Genomic DNA, 21034 nt, shown 5'->3' on the forward strand with positions numbered 1-21034 from the left:
TGGGGAATAGTTTCTAGTATGAAGAAAATACCATACAGATGTTTGCCCTTAATCTTGAATTCTAATGACGAAATTGAGAATTGTTTATTTGTTCTAAAGTCAAACCCAAGGAATTTATTTTCTAAAGCCTAGAAAGAGAGGGATAGGGTAGGAGTGGTAGTTTTGACACAATGTATTCCCAATAATTAAATATGGAAAACATGGCCTTAAGATTTTGAGTTATATGCAAGATTATATCATTTAAAATGGTTCATTTTTGTATCAAATTTAGTATACTATATATCCATTCTTGTCATACGTGAAGATATACTCAAGGGCTATTTTGCTAAAAAAAAAGTATATTCACCTGCAGTGATTGTCTCCACCAAGATAGCAAACTAGGAATCGGTCCTCTATCTTGAGCCATTTATTGAGGACAAACAAATGGACTTGGAAAAGACGTGACTCAATTGAAGTTAAAATACCTGACTTTGGTGTATGAGAATCATAAACTTGCTTACGGTCTATCTGGTCAGCAAACACTTCCCCATAAATCATCCAATAAGGCATGTAGAAGATATTCTTGGCCAGTTTCCAAGATGGCTCCTCATTGGGAAAGAGAATGGCTTGCCTGGCGACCCCAAAGCTCATCAGCACCACCAGCATAATGATGACAAAGTACATCATGTCTATCATCTGGAAGGGCAGGAAAGGAGAAACAGAAGAAAAGATGCGTGATTGAGCACAGTGCCTAAGCAGGGAGCTAGCTCTACCTGGTTAGGAGGAAAGATAGACTGTTGAAGCTGATGTCTACATACTGAGTACTGATGTCAGTTGCTATTTTTTTTTAAACAAGTGCACACACAATGGAGCATTTTTATTTTTATGGATGTTTATGGCACATATTTCTATCTAGGCACAGGAGTGCTATTCCTCAGAATCTGGGTTCTCCTCATGGTGCCAGCACCATTTTTGAAAACTGTTCCGAGAGAAGGCAAGTCTCCTGTTTTGGTTTCTTTTTTTCCTAGGGGGGAAAAATTAGAATTGGGATGGTTGGACTATTTTAAGAACTAGTGCAGAGTGGTAGATTCCTGCTCTTAGATCTGAAAGGCTTTAAGGCAGCACTGGAAAGCTCAAGAAAATAAGATCTCACAAATAGACCTAGATGAGGGCAAACGGGAGCCTGTCCCATTGCTCGATTCCCTGTCACAGAGCAGGCTCTCAGAGAACCATCCACTTCCTCCTGTATTTCTCTGGTAGGGTATCTTATTATAAAGGGTATTTCACAGGTCTTAAAAACACGAGGCTTCATGAACCAGACCAGTGGCTGTTTTGATGAGATGGATTCCTTCCGTGATGTGCTTCTAAACGGCTCCTGAGTGAATCCCTATTTCATGTTTCTCCCCTCACTCTGACCCCACTTTCCTTATCCTTGGCTGTACTTGTTTCAGTGCTATGATATTAGAGATCTGTTTTTTTTTTTCCACCTGCTAAATCCCTTTCTTATCCTCACTGAAACCTGATAAGTGGTGATTTGAAACCTGATAAGTGGTGATTCCAACTGGCTCCAAACCCACTGTTTCTTTCTTAAGAGACAGTTCCTACTCCTCGTCTGCCTACAAAAGCCAGTGTGTTGTCTAAGCGAGGCTAGTGGTGGGACCTCATTCCATGGCACCATGGTGAGGTAGGCATGTGGCACAAGACAGAGACACCAGAATTGTCAGACCAGTCTGGTTTTGTTTTGTTTTTTTTTGAGACAGGATCTCTGCATGAGTTTAAGGTATCTTAGAACTTGCTATGTAGGTGAGACTTGCTGGAAACTTTGTGATCTTCCTGCTTCAGCCTCCAGTGTGCTGAGTTTATAGCCTGCCCTACCATTTCTTGAAAATAGAAGTAGAGAGAGAGAGAAATTCCCTTTCATTCTTTGGAATATTCATTCTTTGTAATAATTTAGCATGTCGGAGGCTGAGTTCTCCCACCCATGAATGGGGCAGATATATAAGAGAAGGAGAGCTACCCCTGTCTGTCAGTGATTGAACTCCTGTCTGAAGTGTCTTTATGGCTAGTTCCACCTTGTCTTATTATAAGTCAGTATAGTACTCCTTCCCCATGCTTAAACTACGGAGACTGCTTTTCACTCCTTGCATCCAAAGGTCTGACACCAAAGACTTCCTCCTCTAGGAAGAGGAAGGGTGCCTACCCACAGATATCGATAAACGCTAATTATCAGTGATAAGAAAGGTTCCAAATTGCCTTCTTGGTTATTGTTACTCTTGTGCTGGAGACTGAACCAAGGGCCTAGTGTACACTAACCAACCACTCTCTGTGAACCTATTCTCATCTCCAGCTTAAAAGAGAATATTCCATGGTACATGTTCTAGTAACCTAAATATTATGGTTTCGTGGGTACCTTACAACACAGGGCCTCAAGCATTTTAGATCAATTAATCAATTTTTAAAACTTGCATGACCTTGAAGTGAGACAGAAATTTCTCCAAGATTCCTACATTTCATGTCTGTCCTCACTGGTAAATGCAAATTAGTTTTTTTTTTTTTTTTTGCCTCCAGTGAGTGGCTGCAGGTCCCTAAGGAGGTGAGATGATCAAGTTGAAACAGGTTTATAGGAAATCCAAGCATATGTTTCATCTTCTTTCTTCTTTTTATTTTACAAAATGTGTTGACCACTTAGTTATAGAAAGTTGCATCAATAAAGAAGCACACAGGGGTCTTCATGTTATGGTTGCTTCCAAGGATGAAAAAGGTAGGTAGCCTATGACTAGATATGCTCACAAGACTGAGGACCTAATCTGACCCAAGAAAACTCAGCCAGGAAATACAGAAATTGCACCAATTTAATTTTTCAGCATTTTCTTTTCAAAAAAAAAAAAAAAGATCGATCCTAATACCTATCCACAGGGCCAAAACAGTAAAAGGACAAACATTCTTTCAAAACGCTGAGCTCTCTCTTTCAAAAATCTCCACTGTCACAAAGGCATCAGGATCTGAGCACCATTAGTAGAAGACAAGCATGCTTCTTTTGTTTCCGAAGCTGAATTAATCCAGTGAGCTCAATGTTAAGATTTGGTCCCGGTCTTAGGAATACCTTTCCGAATGCTGAACAGAGAAGAGCATCCACGGCGGCGATGAAGCACATGCTCTTAGGTGCCAGACAACCCGGAATTTGATCTTGACTGCTAGCAAAAATAGCTACATGAAAAAAAAATCTACCAAAAAAAAAAAAAAGTTTTTCTGACCATTAAAAAAAAGAGAGAGAGAAAGTTAGCTTAGTGGCTTGGGGTCAGTTGCTTAATCATGTTTTTAAATGTTGTAAGTGGAATAACAATAACAATCACGAGATTACCTTTGAGTAAGTGTGATAGCTATGCTGAGTGTTCTTGTAAATGCTAGTGTGTTGTTATTGGAAGGTCAAGATGTAGTCAGGAGTTTTGAACCTTGTCTTGTTTTTTGCTCACAGCCTGTTTATCTCAGTGATACATGAAGGTTCTAAGATCTAGTCCATGGAGTGTAACAATGAGGCCTGCGATGTGACCCACATGGTGCCTGGCACAGCAATGCATAGCTCCTGCTGTAGTTTCTACTCTGTATTATTATATAAGCGAGTTAGTACAAGGTTTTCAGAATTTCCTTGAGAAATGAAATTTGAAGGAACAGAGTCAGGATTTCAAGTGATCTTGGACCTGCAGATGAACAGGACTCCTAGCGGAGAAACGGGCGTTCTGGGCTGTCAGGCACTTGATGCTTGGGTTCCTTCCATGGGGCAAACACAGAAAACCATTTTGGATGAGCACCTGGCCATCCCATGTCTGGTCCCCAGACATCAAGGCACACTGGGCTACCTGGGTGCGGATTACTAATGAGGGACCTGTTAAGTTGAGACCTTTGCATATATCACATGTAGGAAGACTCCAGCTTGCAGTCTGCCTGGCTCACTGATAAACTCTAACGGTGTTTTTTTATCTACCTTCTGGGTTGATGACTCAATTATTGAATTAATTATCTTAAAAGCATGCTGTAAGAACTCAAAGCCCCCAAGTTTTCTAATTTCCTCCTTATTCCTGACTAATAAGTCATTCATAAGTTAAAAAGTAGAGATGGGTGCATCACAGCCCTCCTGCTCTCTCCTTACTAAGGTTTGCTCTCCTCAAAACTGGGGTAATTACGCCACTATTAAAGTGATAGACATGGAAATTAAGATAATCTCACTGCATTAACTTTAGGTATTTCAGAGAGTTAAATGCCACCAGGACTTTAAAAAAAATGATTGACTTGGTTTGGATCTTTGAATAGTTTATCTGTTAAAATAAGGTAACCATAAAAAATTAATAACCCCCTGATATAGTGGTTTTTCACAGAGGGCAGTTTTATGCTGCAGGGGACATTATATATGGTAACTTTTTGTTATTGTTGTTTTTTTGAGACAAGGTTTCTCTGTGTAGCCCTGGCTGTCCTGGAACTCACTCTGTAGACCAGGCTAGCCTCGAACTCAGAGATCCGCCTGCCTCTGCCTCCTGAGTGCTGGGATTAAAGGAGTGCGCCACCACACCTGGAGGTAATGTTTTAATGTTTGGAGACATCTTTGTTGTTCTAACACATTCTCTCTGTCTCTCTGTCTCTGTCTCTGTCTCTGTCTCTGTCTCTGTCTCTGTCTCTGTCTCTGTCTCTCTCTCTCTCTCTCTCTCTGTGTGTGTGTGTGTGTGTGTGTGTGTGTGTGTGAGAGAGAGAGAGAGAGAGAGAGAGAGAGAGAGAGAGAGAGAGAGAGAGAGAGAGATACAGGACAAGGTCTCTGCTGCAAAGACCCACACAGTCCCAACTGAGTGTAGTGTGCAAGCTTGTAGTCCTAGCACATAGGAGGCAAAGGCAGCAGGGCAGTGAGATTGGGTTACATAGTGAGTGAGCCATACTTTAAAAATAATGAAAAGGAATGTCAAGGTGGAGGAAAATTGCCCTGATTTCCCAGCTGTTACAGTCTGATAATTTTTTCTCATTTTACTTGGAAAAAGACTTGAGAATCCCATAAAGGCCGGTCCTCTCCAGAGAATCCATGTAGACATTTCCTATCTACGTTGAGAGCAGGGATGCATAGATCCCTTGCCTTCAGTCTGTCCCGCAGTCTGCCTTTAGATGTAAGGATTTCCATGCAAATCTCAAATCCATCATTAAACAAAGACATAAGAATAGAATAAACAAATGATGTTAACGCCCCCTCCTCAAACAATATCAAATTGAACTGGGTTCAGTTTGGGTAACTTAGGCTCCAGCATCTAACCTTTTCTTCTCTAGAATGTGTCTGGTGTCATTTACCCTAATCAGTGTTGGTGTGGTAATTCCAAGTTTGCGTCCGAAGCAGCTGGTTATAGAGAACAATAGTGTTTATAAACTTTTCTTTCTCCATTGTCCTTTAAAAAACAATATAAACATAACAACGACAGACATAATTTACCAACTGGGCCAACTAAAAGCCAGCTATTGTTTAGCACGTGCCATTCTTAATTACCACAGCTCTACAAAGTACGTTTATTGTTCATTGTTGCCTTAGAAGGCAGTGAACTGAATATCAAAGAGCAAAGGGAATTTATTTTGAATTAAAAAATTTCCTCTCTTTGTGTACATTTGTTGGTGCTTTTTCTTTTTTTTAAATAGGAAGATTTTTGGTTGCTTAAGATGCGTTTCAGTAGAATTCATACCCAGACATTTAATAAATACTGAATTAACAATGATCTCTATAGCAAATCTTCAGCGACAGCAAACTGGAGCATCTGTGATGCTACTCGTTGGTTTCAGCAGCATGTGGGATTGGAGTAGAGATGATACCAAAGAGACCCTTATGATAGGGTGGCTATGCTTGGCTTTCCACATGTCAGGGATGTACTTAGAGAAGTGGGCATCCGGCTCTGGTGATATCTCTAGAGTTTCTGGGGAAGGAGCTCGTGAACTCTGCACCCTCACCTACTCCTCCCTCTAGCTTCACACTGATGCTGGCCACCTCAGCTCAGTCTTTGTGGGAAAATTCTAGAAGCTAAATGTAGTCTAGAATGTTGAAGCCCTCAGCCATTTGTACTGAAGTACATTAGCTTGCCCCTTGAGGTTCTTTTCCCTTCCTTCCTTCCTTCCTTCCTTCCTTCCTTCCTTCCTTCCTTCCTTCCTTCCTTCCTTCCTTCCTTCCTCTCTCTCTTATTTATTTATTAATTATGTATATGGTATTTTGTGCATATAAGTATGCACACCAGAAGAGGGCATTAGAGCTCATAGCATTACAGGTATAGCTGATTATGAGCCACCACGTGGATGCTTGGAATTGAACCCAGGTCTTCTGGAAGAGCAGCAGTGCTCTTAACCTCTGAGCCATTGCTCCAGCCTCTTTTCTTTTCTCTTTCCTTTCCTTTCCTTTCCTTTCCTTTCCTTTCCTTTCCTTTCCTTTCCTTTCCTTTCCTTTCCTTTCCTTTCCTTTCCTTTCCTTTCCTTTCCTTTCCTTTCCTTTCCTTTCCTTTCCTTTCCTTTCCTTTCCTTTCCTTTCCTTCCTTCTTTCCTTTCCTTCTTTCCTTTCCTTCCCTTCCCTTTCCTTTTCTCTTTTCTCTTTTCTCTTTTCTCTTTTCTCTTTTCTCTTTTCTCTCATCTCTCTTCTCTCTTCTCTTTTCTCTCTTCTCTCTTTTCTCTCTTCTCTCTTCTCTTTTCTCTTTTTTTCTTTTCTACAATTAAAGGAGTAAGTGCCTTGCTCCCCAGAGCCAGGTTTCCCTCAGTATTCACAAATCCCCTGCACTCAGATCCCACCTCCCTACCTCAGCTCAACTCAATCTTCCCTTTGTGGACCAAAACCCCGTTTTAAAAAGATTTTTATTTGATCTTATTTTACCTTCACAGGCATTTGAGACAAACTTTCCTGGGTGGCCTGGAATCTGGCATCCTTAGCATCCCAATGTTGGGAATCTAAGTGAGGCAACCACATGGAGCTTTGAAAGTCACCTCAAGAACTCATCTTTTAGGAGTCTTCAAAATCTGTTAACACCTTTATTGGAGACTGTTCTGGCTGATTTTGAGTGCCAACTTGACACAAGCTGGAGTTACCACAGAAGAAAGTTATCATTGAGGAAATGCCTCCATGAGATCCAGCTGTAAGGCATTTTCTCAATTAGTGATCAAGGATGGGAAGGCCCAACGTGGGTGGTGCCATCCTTGGGCTGGTAGTCTTGGGTTCTAAAAGAAAGCAAGCCCAGCAAGCCAGGGGAAGCAAGCCAGTAAGTAACATCTCTCTATGGCCTCTGCATCAGCTCCTGCTTCCTGACCTGCTTGAGTTCCACTCCTGATTTCCTTTGGTGATGAACAGCAATGTGGAAGTGTAAGCTGAATAAACCCTTTCCTCCCCAACTTGCTTCTAGGTTATGATGTTTGTGCAGGAATAGAAACCCTGACTAAGACAGAGCCCAAGTCCTCCTCCAAGCCTGGCCTCCGTGAGCATCCTGAGTGAACCCATTGTGACCCGTGGTCTTTCTGTACTTTGTAGGTCTCTCTGAGCATCTTTCACCCTGCATGCAAAATACTTCCCTTCCTCTCCTTCTGCCCCAATCTCACAAAATGGCATTTTTGCCCAACTTTCTTTTTCTTTGGAGATAGGCTTTCTCTGTGTAGCCCTGGCCTAGAACTAGCTCTGTAGATAAGGGGCCTTGATCTCAGAGGTCCGTGTGCCTCTGCCTCCTGAGTGCTGGCATCAAAGGCCTATGGTACCACTGCCCAGCTTTGCTCTACTCGTAAGCCTGTGCCTGACATAATGCAGGTGATCTTTCCATATGCCTCAGTTAGTAAATCGGTGGATGGTGATTAAATTCTTTAGTTTCTATATAGCAATTATAGTCAAATTCACAAAACACTCAAAGGGAATTTAAAAACTCAAACACCCCTGGGGCCATCTCCTGCAGACCGGGGTAGCAAATCCAGATGACTCACATTTCTCTGTCTATGATTATGGATCTGCCTCTGAGAATGGGTAACACAGAACCAGTTGACCTTGCTTACCATTTTCCCAATCATCATCACATATGGGCCCAGATACTTGTTCACGCCGAAGATGTCTAGCAAACGGATATACCAATAAATGATGTTCACACAGTAGATGACCCTCCCGTCACTCCTGAAGGGCTGGTCTTGAAGACGAAGGATCATTCCCACCGAGAAGAGAAGGATGGCGATGAGGTCTGTGACGTTCCAGTACTCCTGAAGCCACACCTTCACCTTCTGCAGCAGCTTGCCCGGCTCCGACATCAGGATCTACGAGGCAGCAGAGAGGGCTTAGGTCTGGCTTCTTCTATACTTTCAGCTCAGCTGGTAAGTGCTTTCTTTGTCTGTTAGCAGACATAAGAGGCTATCTGGCTACTCGAATACCTGTATGCTACGAATTTACAATTGAGCTAAGCTTAGGTCATCCAGGTGCACACAGTCTGGAGGCAGATGTAAACAACAGGTTTGATCCTTGGCATTGTCTGGCAATTCTGAGGCACTGCAGGCTTTTTCGACAACATTATGTATTCCCAACACATTGCAGAGCTACAAAATCTTCATCTAAGTAAACAGTTCTTCAGCACTAAGGGACACGGGCCACTCCTACAGGACACCTCCCATTCCTCTCTTGCATCACCTGTAAGTACAACCCCATTAATGGCTTCTCTCCACCCCCATGGTTGCCACTGAATTCTAAGTCCCATTAGATAAGGCACATGGTAGCACCTATTTTCTAATGGCATGCCTGTCGTCACTGTGGCCACCAGCCTTCCATTTATTTCCTGAGCAACAACACACAATGTGCTCTTTAAAAACCTAAACCATGACGTGGTTGGTGATTAGAGTTGTATGTGAAAGCAAAGGACCATCAAACATCACCTCAGCATGGGTTCCTTTCATGACAGGTAAATTATACTGCATTTCCTAAGCTAGCTAGCTAGCTAGAGAGATAGAGAAAGAGGGAGTTGGTGTGAACCAGGAGTAAATGGCTGAGTTCCTCTTCTGCCCCATCACTGCTAAGCCATCCCTTAACACAGGCCTTAGAATCCTGGGACCTAGTAGACCGGTGATTCTCAGCCTTCCTGAAGCTGTGACCCTTTAATACAGTCATGTTGTAGTGACCCTCTCAACCATAAAATCATTTTTTGTTGCTACTTCATAACTGCAATTTTGCTACTGCTATGAATCATAATACAAATATCTGCATTTTCTGAGGGTCTTAGGCAACCCCTGTGAAAGGGTCATTCAAAGGGGGACAAAACCCACAGTCTGAGAACCACTGCAGTAGAGCATCATGGGAGAGTGGAAAGGGAAGTGAGTTTCAGATGACCCAAGAGGTTTCAGACCTAGCTCACTTTTTTTCTGGTTGTGGCATACCAAACAATTGCTCAATCTTATTTCCCAGACCTGTAAACGGGGGATGGATGTGATCATGGCTGCCGCTGCCCTCACAGACTTGTGGGAGAACTGGGTGAGATAACGTCTACTAAGGCTCGCTGTAAAGAGTTCCATAGTATTAAGGGATTACTGTGGCCCGGCTCTGGTGACTACATGCAGAAATATGTGCTAAAGAGAATGGGAAGGCAGCACATGAAACCACAGCCTTCCTTGTGTTTGCTTGGGAGGCACGGAAGCATGCAAATTTTTCCATCCTTCCAGGATCTTGCATCTGAGTTCCCAAGGGCTTGTGTACCAACCACGAAGAGGCAGGAAGGCCAGTGCTGGTGGGAGTTGTCACCCATTCCATAGTTGAGCCTTTCCTTACAGAGTTCAAAGTAAGGACATGGGGGATAGGGGGAAAGGCGACCTCACCAGTTGCAGAGAAAAAGGTCAGGCACACAAACAAAAATGGCCACAACTTCACTTCCCCACATCTTCCTCAGAGACAACCACTCTTCAGCTGACCGGGTCCTGACCCAGCATTGGGAGCCCCACCCTGCCTGCCGTGACACGCAGCTTCATAAGAAATGGATAGCCAGGGCTGGAGGTTGCTGGCGGCCTGCCCACTTGGCAGCTACTCCAGAACAGTCCGCGGAGTACAGGCTGCTCCCTGTCTTCTTCCAGCCTCGTCCTGGACAGACTCCAGTCTCCACACTCCAGTCTTTCCCTCCTCTGCTTGTGATGGGAAAGGAATATGTGGCTGGGTATTGAGTCTCCAGAATACTGGCTGGCATCACAAGGCGGCAGGGCTCCTAGCGGAAGCAGGCTCAGTTCTCAGAGCTACACAAAGTCCCAGGCAAATTTATTTCTGTTTTTCAGCTTACAAGTCCATGGTACTGTTCAAGAAACGGAAGGCCCTCTGAATGGCAGAACCCAGTGCAGAGAATTGGCTGCAGCAACACAGACATCTCCCTGCCTTGGTCCCCTGGTCATTTAATCCAGTGTCTAATCAGACTGAGACTTGTATACCACTCTCAAGCTTCTGGGATGGGGGAATGCTAATTAGAATGAAAATAGCACCCAAACAGCTCTAGAGAAAGGTGCTGAATGCAAAGTGTGTATGTGTGTGTGTGTGTGTGTATGTAAATCTCAGTGCAGTTAAGTTTAATAGATACCACATCACTCTTCTTTGGAAACCATCCCAGAGATGAAATTCAGTCTGTGAAGCTGTCTGGGTGACGAAGGTGGGCTTGTAGGTTTTAACAACTGGCCCTGCCTCCTTCGGTACCCACCCACTGTAATGAAGAAACCAGGATTGTTCCGGGGGCTCCCAGAACCGCAGCCTTGACAGGAACGTTTCCTACTGAAAAGGCCCCGCCCACTCACTGCAGCTCCAGGGAACAAGCAGAGGAGTCGCTTCAACCTTGCTAGCCTGCCTTCCTTCCACGCAGGTTTTCTCTGGTGAGGTTGGACTTGTGGAGCGCACTGGGCAGGATTGCTGCGCCCTCTTGTGGACTGTTTCTTGACCACAGAGCTTTTAGAAGCTCGGAATCAAAAGGGCAGCTGGGGTTAGCCTTTCTTTTTCTATTTTCTTTTTTCCTTTTTCTTTTCCCCCTTTTTTCTTATTTCTTGTTTCCTTTCTCTCTCTCTATCTTTCTCTCTCTCACTTCCTTCCTTCCTTCCTTCCTTCCTTCCTTCCTTCCTTCCTTCCTTCCTTCCTTCCTTTCTTCCTTTCTAAAACTTAAGTGTTTGGAGCAGTACTAAGCTCGCAGAAGGCACTTTCTATGGTAAGTGTGGATTCCTACAAAGGGGCTTAAGTGGTGGATTGATATTGACACATTATCACTCAGAGACTACAGTTCACATCAGGGTACACTCTATGGGTTTGAACCTATGTAGAACAATTTGAATCCATCACTAGAAAGGTGTACAAGGAATTTTTGTGCCCTTAGAAGCCCTAGTTTTCACCTACCATCATTCCAAAATCCTACCCGGGCAACCACCTATCTCACTGGTTTCGTAGTGCTCCCCCACAAGTTTCCCCAGAACTTCATGTCTGGGATCATAAAGAATATATCCTGTTCAGATTTTTTTTCTTTTTATGATTACACACCTACATTTTCCCATAGCCTCATGGCTCATTTCTTTTTTAGCACTGAATAAAATGTCCTGTCCATGTGGTTAGCTTTGACTTCAAACATGTCATATGGGGTGGGTATTTCTTAGGCTGTCTGGTGGTTAGGTGAGGAGAGAGGCTACTACATCCTCAACCTGAAATACCACAACTGTGTATCCAGCCTCCATGATGCTCCCTAGGGGTGGAAGGCTGGCGGACGATCAGGATGTGCAGGATAGACATCAAGAAGGAACCAACTCAAAAACAAACTGAACAAAAGGATCCATGCAGAGGAGTTATTTCTCTCTGCTCACCCTGTGGGTTCTGGGCATTGAACTCAGGGACCTGTGCTTGATGGCGAGTTGCTGAAACCCATTTGGAGAGGTGACACTGGATTGGTGGACAGTGTCCAAGGAGATCCCAAGTAAGGGGCTGAGATGGGAGTTAAGAATAGCAAAATTTACAGCGTCATCCTCACAGGGATGAGAAGAGAGAGGTGTAAATGATATCGAAGCCCACTGGAGAACGTCTTGGAGCAAAAAGCATGTAAGCAGGAAATAGACTTAATTGCCCTAGGATACCTCTCTAGGTTTGACACAGAGGAGAGCAGCAGCCCTCAGCAGCTCTCCAGAACACAGTTTGGGGCTAATTTGGACCCCATACTCCCCTCTTGGCTCTTCCTCCTCAGATACAATGAGCCAACATCTCCCTTACGTTTTCATTTATGAAGATATTACCTCTCTCATCTTCTCTATTCCCAGAGTGAAAATGTAGGAGATGACAATCCATTCCTGAGTGGAAGGCCAGCGCTCCATCTTCACCAACACGATGTAGTTGAAGAGCATCAGGTATCCAATATACGCCAGCTGTAAGGAAATACAATACAGTAAGTAGTCTAACTGCAGAGGCCTGGGAGCTGGGGCCCCGGGTGAGCCCACTGCACTGTGGCAGCACAGAGCAAGGTCAGCAAGCAGGGAACCCACGGCAAAGGAGATGTAGAGTCTTAGATACCAAAGAATATTAGCTTTCTGTGTGCATTCCTGTGGGGCCCGAGGACAGTTCGCAGAAACTGCTCTTTCCATCCACCACGTGGGTTCTGAGGATCGAACACAGGTCGCTGGGCTGATGGCAAGAATCCTTACCTGCTCAGCCATCTCTGCCTCACATAGGTTTTAAAAAGGCTATCATAGTTAAAATAATTTGATTTTTGAAGTTAGTTGTGACCCTTATATATGCCTCTGGGGCCCAACCTTGGAGCTTTGTGTCACTGTGTATGAATCTGTGTGCCAGTCACCAGCTGTTGGGATGTGTGTGTGTGTATGTGTTCATGTGTGTATATCTTCATGTATATGTGTTCATGTGTATGTATGTTCACGTGTTTGTGTTCATGTGTTTGTGTTCATGTGTGTGTTCATGTGTATGTATGTTCATGTGTGTGTGTTCATATGTGTGTATGTTCATGTGTATGTGTTCATGCGTGTGTGTATGTGTGTGTGTTTATGTATGTGTTCTGACATAGAAAAGAACCTGTCCTATCAGGGCTGTTCTTGCTTATGTACAGACTTGGTTTTCCATACTAGGGTGACACTTACTTTCAAATGTTATTTATTTTTAAATTATTATTGAAAAATTATTTTTAAAACATTAAAAATGCATTCTTAAAATTTCCCCCATAGTTGCCAGGTAGATTAATGCCCACCAGAAAGAAAGGAAGACAGAGATATACTTATAAGTTGGTCAAACTACAGTGTAAGTTGCCTAGATTTAATCTCCAGGCTCCACTTCTGCTCTCTCCCGAGTTTATAATGTCTTCCTGGTGTTTCTGACCTGCAGTGGTCAGCTTCTTATGGAGGATTTTTACCTGTTTTCCACTGTATTGCCATCTTGTCCTACCATGGTTGGAATATTTGAGTTTGCTTTCTGCTTCTTTGAAATAAAACAAGAGAAAATAAAGCAGTTTATGGGAAGGCCTGGGGTGTGTGGCCTGTTGTGTACCAGAGTGGATCAAATCCTCCTGAGGCTCCAGCATCTGGAGTTTGAGTCCTGATGTGACTTGCTGAAATGCTAGTTATGAGTTACACTCCTCGGGGCCAAGGCTTGGAGTCTGTTCCTGAAAGATTCAGTGATGTCAACGTGGGAAGGAAGGAATTTGTGGCGCTCTTGCATAAGAAAATTTACCCCAAGGGGAATGGCAGTTGAGCGAAACCTCCTGTAGGCCATGCTCCCAGATGAGCAAGGCCCTGACTGGCCTCAGGGGCTGTGGGTGGGAACCCAGAGTGAGCTGATCCCAATCTGCATGCCTTGATGGGTCATGTGGCAAAGTACAGGACAGACTGTGGGTAGGAAGGCCTGCAGATTTGAGGAGCTGAGGACCTTGGGTGACCTCGGGGCTGTAAAGGCAACTTTGGTGGCAGAAGCCACAGCCTGGCTAGGAGATATGAGATGTGGAACCAGAGAGATGTTGCCTTATCTACCAATAGGCTCTTTCCTTCATTTTATAGCTTGAGTAGACTTTTAATGTGAATCAACGGTACCCCTGACACCACCATTATATCTTGACACACGTCCAGGTACAACTGTGGCACAGACAAAGACAAAGCCTCAAACCAAAAGTGCAGTGGGTGATTCCAGTGATCATGTAATGGAGGTGCCAAGGCTGTGAGCCACTGGCCAGGGTACTTGTGAGGCAAAAGCATTGGAGCTAAAAATTGTCTGAGTTGAATCAGTGGGGACCAAGAGGATCAAGGAATTCAAATGGTGGGAATGTTGAGCACCAATGAAGAAAGAAGCCAAGGCTTGGAAAGCGAAGTGGGGCCAGTGTTCATCCAAGAGATGCTTAATTCTTTACACAATTCCTCCCATCAGTTTCTCCTATGCTTGGACCAGGAATCTGCTAACATTTGCAAAAGTCCACAGGGTGGTTGTGTAGGCCAAGAGGGCTTGTTTGTTGTTGGTTTTTGTGTGTGTGCTCATAATTAACTTTATTTTGTTTTAGCACGTGTGTGGCCAGGTATAATAAACACTGAAATTTTTGAGCTCTAAATTTCACAAGCTATTCTATTATTTTTAAAGCTATTTCAATCTTTTTTTTTAAAGGTAAAAAACAAAACAAACAAACAAAACCAGGCTGGGGCTGTAGCTTGGTGGTATAACACTTGCCTAACACGCCTCAGGCACTGGATTTGAGGCATGGCACTATAGAATAAATGAAAGAAAAAAAGAAAGAAAAAGAGCTTTAGTTTGTAGACCATAGGAGTAGAGTTTCTTTCTGGCTATAGTTTTTGATTCCATTTTTGGTTGTGTCAACTGAATCAGAGGCATAGAAGGAAAAGGGCAGATGTGGGCATGAAAAGGAGGGTACAGATGTTCTATTGATGGAGCTGCTGTTAGCCTCAGGGAGGTCATTTGGGAAGCATCTGGAACCTTGCTTAAACATAGTCTGCTCAATAAGTGATGTTTGTGGTGCTGAGTGGACAGATGACTCTGGCCCTGATTACCTCTCTGAAATGTGACTTAAACTAGAATACTAGAATACTAGTTACTCCCACACGGTACTTACTGGTCCAAAGACTATTGTAAGTGCTTTATGTACTTCACATTAATCTTCATAAAGTAGGTGGTATTATTATCCATATCTTATAGAAGGGAGGGACAGAATGGCTAAGTAATGTGTATGGAGTTACATACACAGCACGGAGGAGGGACGCAGGTGGACCTATTTGTAGTCACAGCTTTGCTGCACTGTAAAAATGTAAGCTGGGCTTTTGAATGTCTGTTATTCTATGAATTTGTATATTCGTTTTATTAAAAACGAATATACATGTAATATGTGCGTTTTTTTTTTATTCTCTCATTCTGTTTAGATCATCCTTTACAGCAACAGCTTTTCATCAGTGTTAGTTTTTAATCCTACAAATGCTTGGAAACATTTTGGCTGTCCTTCTTAAAGGACAGAGTGTGCTACTGGCATCTGGTGGGCGCAGACCAGGGATGCTGCGGCACGACAAAGATTTATCCTAGCAAAAAATATCACCAGTGCTGAGGATGTAAGGTTTTTCTTTCTAGGCGGTGTTAAATATTAACATGCTGGACTGCACAGGAAGCAACTTACACGGTTGTTTGAGCTTTTCTTGTGCTCGGACCTAGATTATCCTGTCCTTGATTCTAATGACTGCTCTGCAGCTGGCTGTGGGAGAATCTAAAAATACAGACACATTGTCCTTTATCTATGTCACTCTAGTGGGCTGGACAGAATTAGAGATGGTTAGGCCAACAGTTCACGTTAAGCTTCAGCGGTTCTTAACCTGTGGGTCAGGACCCCATCGGAAATGCCAGGTTTTTACATCACAATTCACACCAGTAGCAAGACTGCAGCTAATGAAGCAGCAACAAAATTAATTTACGTTTGGGGGCCACCACCACGCGAGAAACTGTGTTAAAGGTCCACAGCATCAGGAAGGTTGAGAACCACTGGAAAATGTCATTGGAAAGGAGAAAGAAAATCCAACTATGTCTCTTTCGACCACAGCAGACGCCACTTCAGGGACAGCCCGTGGCTCTGCAGGCAGGAAGTGTATGTAGGGTGTGATTCCTGGAGGATGCTTGCCAGGACTGGAGGTTTTCTTGCTTTGAGCTGCGTGCTGTTTAGTTGTGTCTGAGTGAGAAAGTGTGACAGACTGGAAGTTGTGACTTACAGACAGTCTGTCCTTTAGAGGTGCTCCATCTACACTGGACTTCAACCTGACTCACCAAAGGCTTCCCTGAAAGCCCAGGATGGGCTCCTGCAATGGCCACCCTGTCCTAGATCTCAACAAAGGAGGAGGTTCTGAAAGAAGACATCTGTTTTCATGTTGGGCTAAACCCATACGCATCTCACATCTGTTTCTATGACTCCTCATCTCTGTCAGTCCCTTTACCTTCTGTCACAAGGAGAATGGAAGCTGCCCACCAAAGTCCACAAACTTTGCGAAGCTACTGGAAAACCATGGTCACAGAGCTTGCACATGTGACACGTAAATGCCGCTCGGTGAAAACCACACAGGTGCCTGAACCAGGGACACCGCCTCCGGTGGTGAGCCACTTGGAAAGGGAGAAGGAAAAGTGCTTACAGTGTAGAACCAGAACTTCACGATGGGCGCGTTGTAGAACTCATAGATCTTTCGGCCCACGGGGATTAGCCGGTGCCTGCTTTGAACTTCTTCTTCATCTTTCTTTCTGGATGATTCCCCATTGCTTCGCCCCAACATTGCCTATAGTGGGAGAGAACAGAGACCATCATGGCTGGGCTCTTGAGACCATATTGTAGATGGGGAACAGATCCTCATGGCACCTGAAAGCTCACAGAACCCAAGAGTATAAGCCCAATACCCCAGACATATAAAGGCATGTGTGCGTTTGTACTATGTTAGTATAAACTGTGTGTTTCTTCTGCTGAAAATGGAAGGCATGGGGGATATGTCTTGAGCTTTCTTTTCTTTTATGACCTAGACCTTCTGGTCAAGGTAGGCAGTAGACTACACATCGAGTTCTGAAAGGAATCATAAGCAGTGCTTGGGAAGGCCAGGCTATGGGAGTCTGTCCCAATTCTGTTACTTTTGTTGCATATGTAATATGAGACATGTTAGGTATGGATTTCAATTCTGTCTATACCCGTGCCAGTGACTCTCCAGTCAAAGACAGATGGGATCAGAGTTCATCTTATATCTAAAGTGCAGAAGTATGCAAGTAGCAAGTCAGATGAAGTGTCTGGAGTTTAGTTAGGGTAGGAATATCTCTACCCATATCAAAGCATGGGCATTGGTCCCTCCATTTAAAACCCTGTAAGATCAGAGTTACTGCTGTTAACAATTTTACAGCAACTCCTGGGTGCAGCGCCTCCCTCTGCAACCAGGTGGGCTAGGAGAAGGATTTGAGGTCGATCTGATCTGCAATGGTCCTCATCTCTGAGCAGCTGGAGAGCTTCATGCACATGGAAGCCTCTGCTGGTCATCACAACAGTGGCCGTATGAATGATGGGGATCAGTTGCTGCAAAGTCAGCAGAGTCTGAGACCAGGAAGACACACCCTGTCTGGGTAGCAATGGGTAGCAAGCAATGGGATGTCAAAGAGATGGCTGGGTAGTCTAATAGTGAAGGCTTCTAGGCCTTGGATGACTTAGATAAGAGAGTAAGTTCCAAGATGAGTTTGTGGACTCCCGGGGAGGTTGTTTTAACTCCTCTGAGAACTGCTTTCTTTAGCTATACATTGAGCTATGGTCCTTTCTTATGCAGTCACATCTGTCACCTAATACAGTACTCAGAAGCTACTAGGTAGTCATTAAAGTTAACTGGGACCTTCTTAGATAATCTTGCTTGAAGAGTCCCTCACCAGAAAGGTATGCACGCCATGAGAGTCTATAACAGGACAAAGTACGGCTTTACTCCTCCAATATTGTTGTAAGACAAGGTTAGTTGTACAATGTGGGGAAATTGAATTTTTTTTTTTTTGCTTTCTCTTATTTTGTGCAGTGTGGTGAACGTGTGATGTATGTTCATGTATGCACATATGAGCATGCAGAGGCCAGAAGAGGTCTATGTGCTTCTGTATCACTCTCCCCTTTATCCCCTTTGATGCACGATCTCTCACTGAATCTGGAGTTGGCCTGGTGGTCAGTAAACCCCAGTGAGCCTCAGGTCTCTGCCTACCCTTCCTGACACTGGATTACTGGTACATGTGACCCCAGCTGGCTTTTTGTGTGTGTCTGGGGTTTGAACCCTGGTCCTCAAGCTTTGACAGCATGTTCTCTTACTCGCTGAGCCACACTCCTGCCCCCCTATCCCCCCTCCGAGACTCACATGTGAGAACAGGATAAGGCATTCTAACAGTTCAGAATTGATAAGGATTTGGGATAAGACACAGTATTTGACACATGAGTTTCAAGTTAGGAGATTTAATTATAGCAGTGATTGCAATTTGCAGTGACGTTGAGGACAGCCACTTACATGGTTTCAGCCACATGACACAACACATACAGATATCCGTTCCAAGTATTTCAGCGCTTTTTGTCATAGCCAGTCCATTCAACTGTATGATACTCAAAGGTGATTTATGTCTATTTATTTCTGGGGAAGAAACTCCCATTCATTTGTATATCCTGGCGAGAAAGGTGCCTTGAGCTAATGGTTAGGAAGGTTTCACATGGCTATCACATTCATCAGTGAACTGTATCAATATTCTGATGGGTTAAGCACAGGAAAATCCTATCAACATTGGCCACTGGCCTCAAGAGACTCTGACTGTATGAGATGTTTGTCCTAGAATTTATGTAACAATTATTCTCTTCCTGTCTTGCTTATTTCTATGCCCAGTATCACAGTGCCACTTGGGGACATGAAGGAATGAAAGTAAAGAACATTATTATTATTATTATTATTGTTATTACTATTATAGATATCCTGGGGAGTGACATCTTGTGGAAAACTCTAGGGGCAGTGGCTTTCCTAGCAAAGCCCTGGACTCAGCATGCCCTGAGACTGTCATAGGCTTAAGTTCAGGCTGGCACACTTATTTGGCTGTGTAGGTAAAACAAGCGCATTGCATTCCACTTTTTCCTGTATCACTCATACATGCACAGAGGAGGGCACACTTGTAAGGTCCTGCCTCTTTCAGGCTTGCCGCTTCATCAGCTCCAGCCTTAGTGGCCCAAATCACTGATTCTATTGATTTCTTTTCCCCATGGTCAAACCTTTCCTTTGACATTGCTTAAAGCAGAATTGAACAGGGCCATGTATGTATAAAAGAAACATTAAAAAACAGTTTAAAATAGAAAACAAAAAAAAGTATTTTTCTAGTAGAGGAAGAGATTTCAACAGGGTCAAATATATGCTTGCCCAGTGCAGATTTGAGACAGGTGTCAATGAGGAGAAAGATCTTTTGATGTAAATTAAGCTGCCACAGGCTACAACCATGGGCCAAGTAGTGACTGGATAGTCTTAGGTATCATTTTGGAAGTCCTAGTCTCAGAAAGGATGTCTTCATTTTGCTAGAAGCTCAAATATCAGACCTATGAGGGAAACAGGTTTGTCAACAGGGCCTTTATCCAATCCTGTCTAGGGTGAGATGTTCACCAGAGAAGCAAAAACAGATTTTGCCATCAGAGTGAAAAGAGTGTCCTCTTGCAAGGACAATGTTGACCCCACTGAAGGCCTGCAGCCCACAAGTCCCCACCTTATTCTTCTCTGTGAGGTTTCTACTTATCATCACCCCTCCTACTCAGGTTCTCAGTGAACAGTGCTGGGATCTATCTATTCCTTGGCAAGTCCATGGTGCTTTGGGACTAGGGAGACATCTTTTACAGTGTCTTCCTAAAGGATCAAAGTCCCTAAAGCTCTTAGAGGACAAGGGAAGTTCCCTTCTCTATACCCAGCCTCAGAAAAATACTATTCAGCTTCTGGGCTCTCCTCCCAGGATTCCTGCCTGTGAGGGAGCCACACCTCACTTGATCTGGGACACCTGGCGTCCCTTGGAGGCTCTCTACTCTGTGGTGAACCAAATCCACTGAGCAGGGCCTTCTGATAATAGAAATAATTCTCTCCTTTGACAATTGGCAGAGGTTGTTAAGTATATAACAACAGCTGATAGAGCATGCCTGTCTGGATTCTATATTGCAACTAACCAGCTGGGTAAATGTGAGCAGTTTAATCTCTGAGTCTTTGCTTTTTAATCTGTGAGGTAGGAAAATGTCTACCTGACAGGCATGATGTGTTCCCATGAGTAGTGTGTGTGTATGTGTGTGGGGGGGGGCGGGGAGGATAGAGTGTGCAGCACTGTTTCAACACCATAAGCAAACATTTATTAATGTTTAGTTGTCAGTCTAAGTTTACATCCATGTGCCCAAGTGGTTTCTCTATCATCTGTCTGTCTGTCTGTCTGTCTGTCTGTCTGTCTGTCTATCTATCTAGCTATCCACTCACCCACCCATTCATCCTCTATCTATCTATATATCTATCTATCTATCTATCTATCTATCTATCTATCTATCTATCATCTATCTATCTATCTATCTATCTATCTATCTATCTATCTATCATCTATCTATCATCTATCTATCTATCTATCTATCTATCTATCTATCTATGCATCCATCTATCTATGTATCCATCTATGTCTGTCTCTCTGTATCCATCCATCCATCCATCCATCCATCCATCCATCCATCCATCCATCCATCCATTTTACATCATGATCATGATCATGGCCCAGGTAGTTTACTCTTTAAGCCATATAACCACCCAGGAGGCAGACAAACCTATATTCCCACTCTTGAAGAGATGAAATTGTGTTCAAGGTCACACAGCAAGTAGGTGAAGGGGCAGGATTCTGACTCTTTACCTATTTGCTGAAACAGCCAGCAAGAATTCAGTATCTACACTACCCATGATTAGAATATCATTTCTCATCTGAGGAGTTCAGAGATCAAAATTATGACATGATTTTCAGGGAAGACAGTCTCTGCTGCCATTGCAGGGCAGGCCAGGGCAGGTTTTTTTTTTTTTTTTTTTTTTTTTTTAA

At 43.6% G+C, this 21034-nt stretch overlaps 1 protein-coding gene across 26 annotated transcripts in view; it reads right to left on the reverse strand.

The window, feature by feature from the left end:
* Nucleotides 1–21034, reverse strand: part of Trpm3 (transient receptor potential cation channel subfamily M member 3) — an 886635-nt gene that overhangs the window by 76302 nt on the left and 789299 nt on the right. For 17 of the 26 annotated variants that reach the window (XM_085834114.1, XM_085834111.1, XM_085834119.1 and 14 more), the window contains 4 exons: nucleotides 16594–16734; nucleotides 12223–12351; nucleotides 8008–8259; nucleotides 501–675 (listed from right to left, as the gene is read on the reverse strand). In XM_085834114.1, the coding sequence (XP_085690240.1) occupies nucleotides 501–675; nucleotides 8008–8259; nucleotides 12223–12351; nucleotides 16594–16734 (697 nt within the window). Of the gene's footprint in view, nucleotides 1–464; nucleotides 676–8007; nucleotides 8260–12222; nucleotides 12352–16593; nucleotides 16735–21034 lie in introns of all 26 variants that reach the window. The other 9 variants (XM_085834108.1, XM_085834113.1, XM_085834110.1 and 6 more) reach the window with 1 other exon arrangement.

This window comes from Mus caroli, unplaced genomic scaffold (genome assembly GCF_978045245.1).
Source record: "Mus caroli unplaced genomic scaffold, Mus_caroli_1 scaffold_20, whole genome shotgun sequence".
Taxonomy (NCBI): Eukaryota; Metazoa; Chordata; class Mammalia; order Rodentia; family Muridae; genus Mus; species Mus caroli.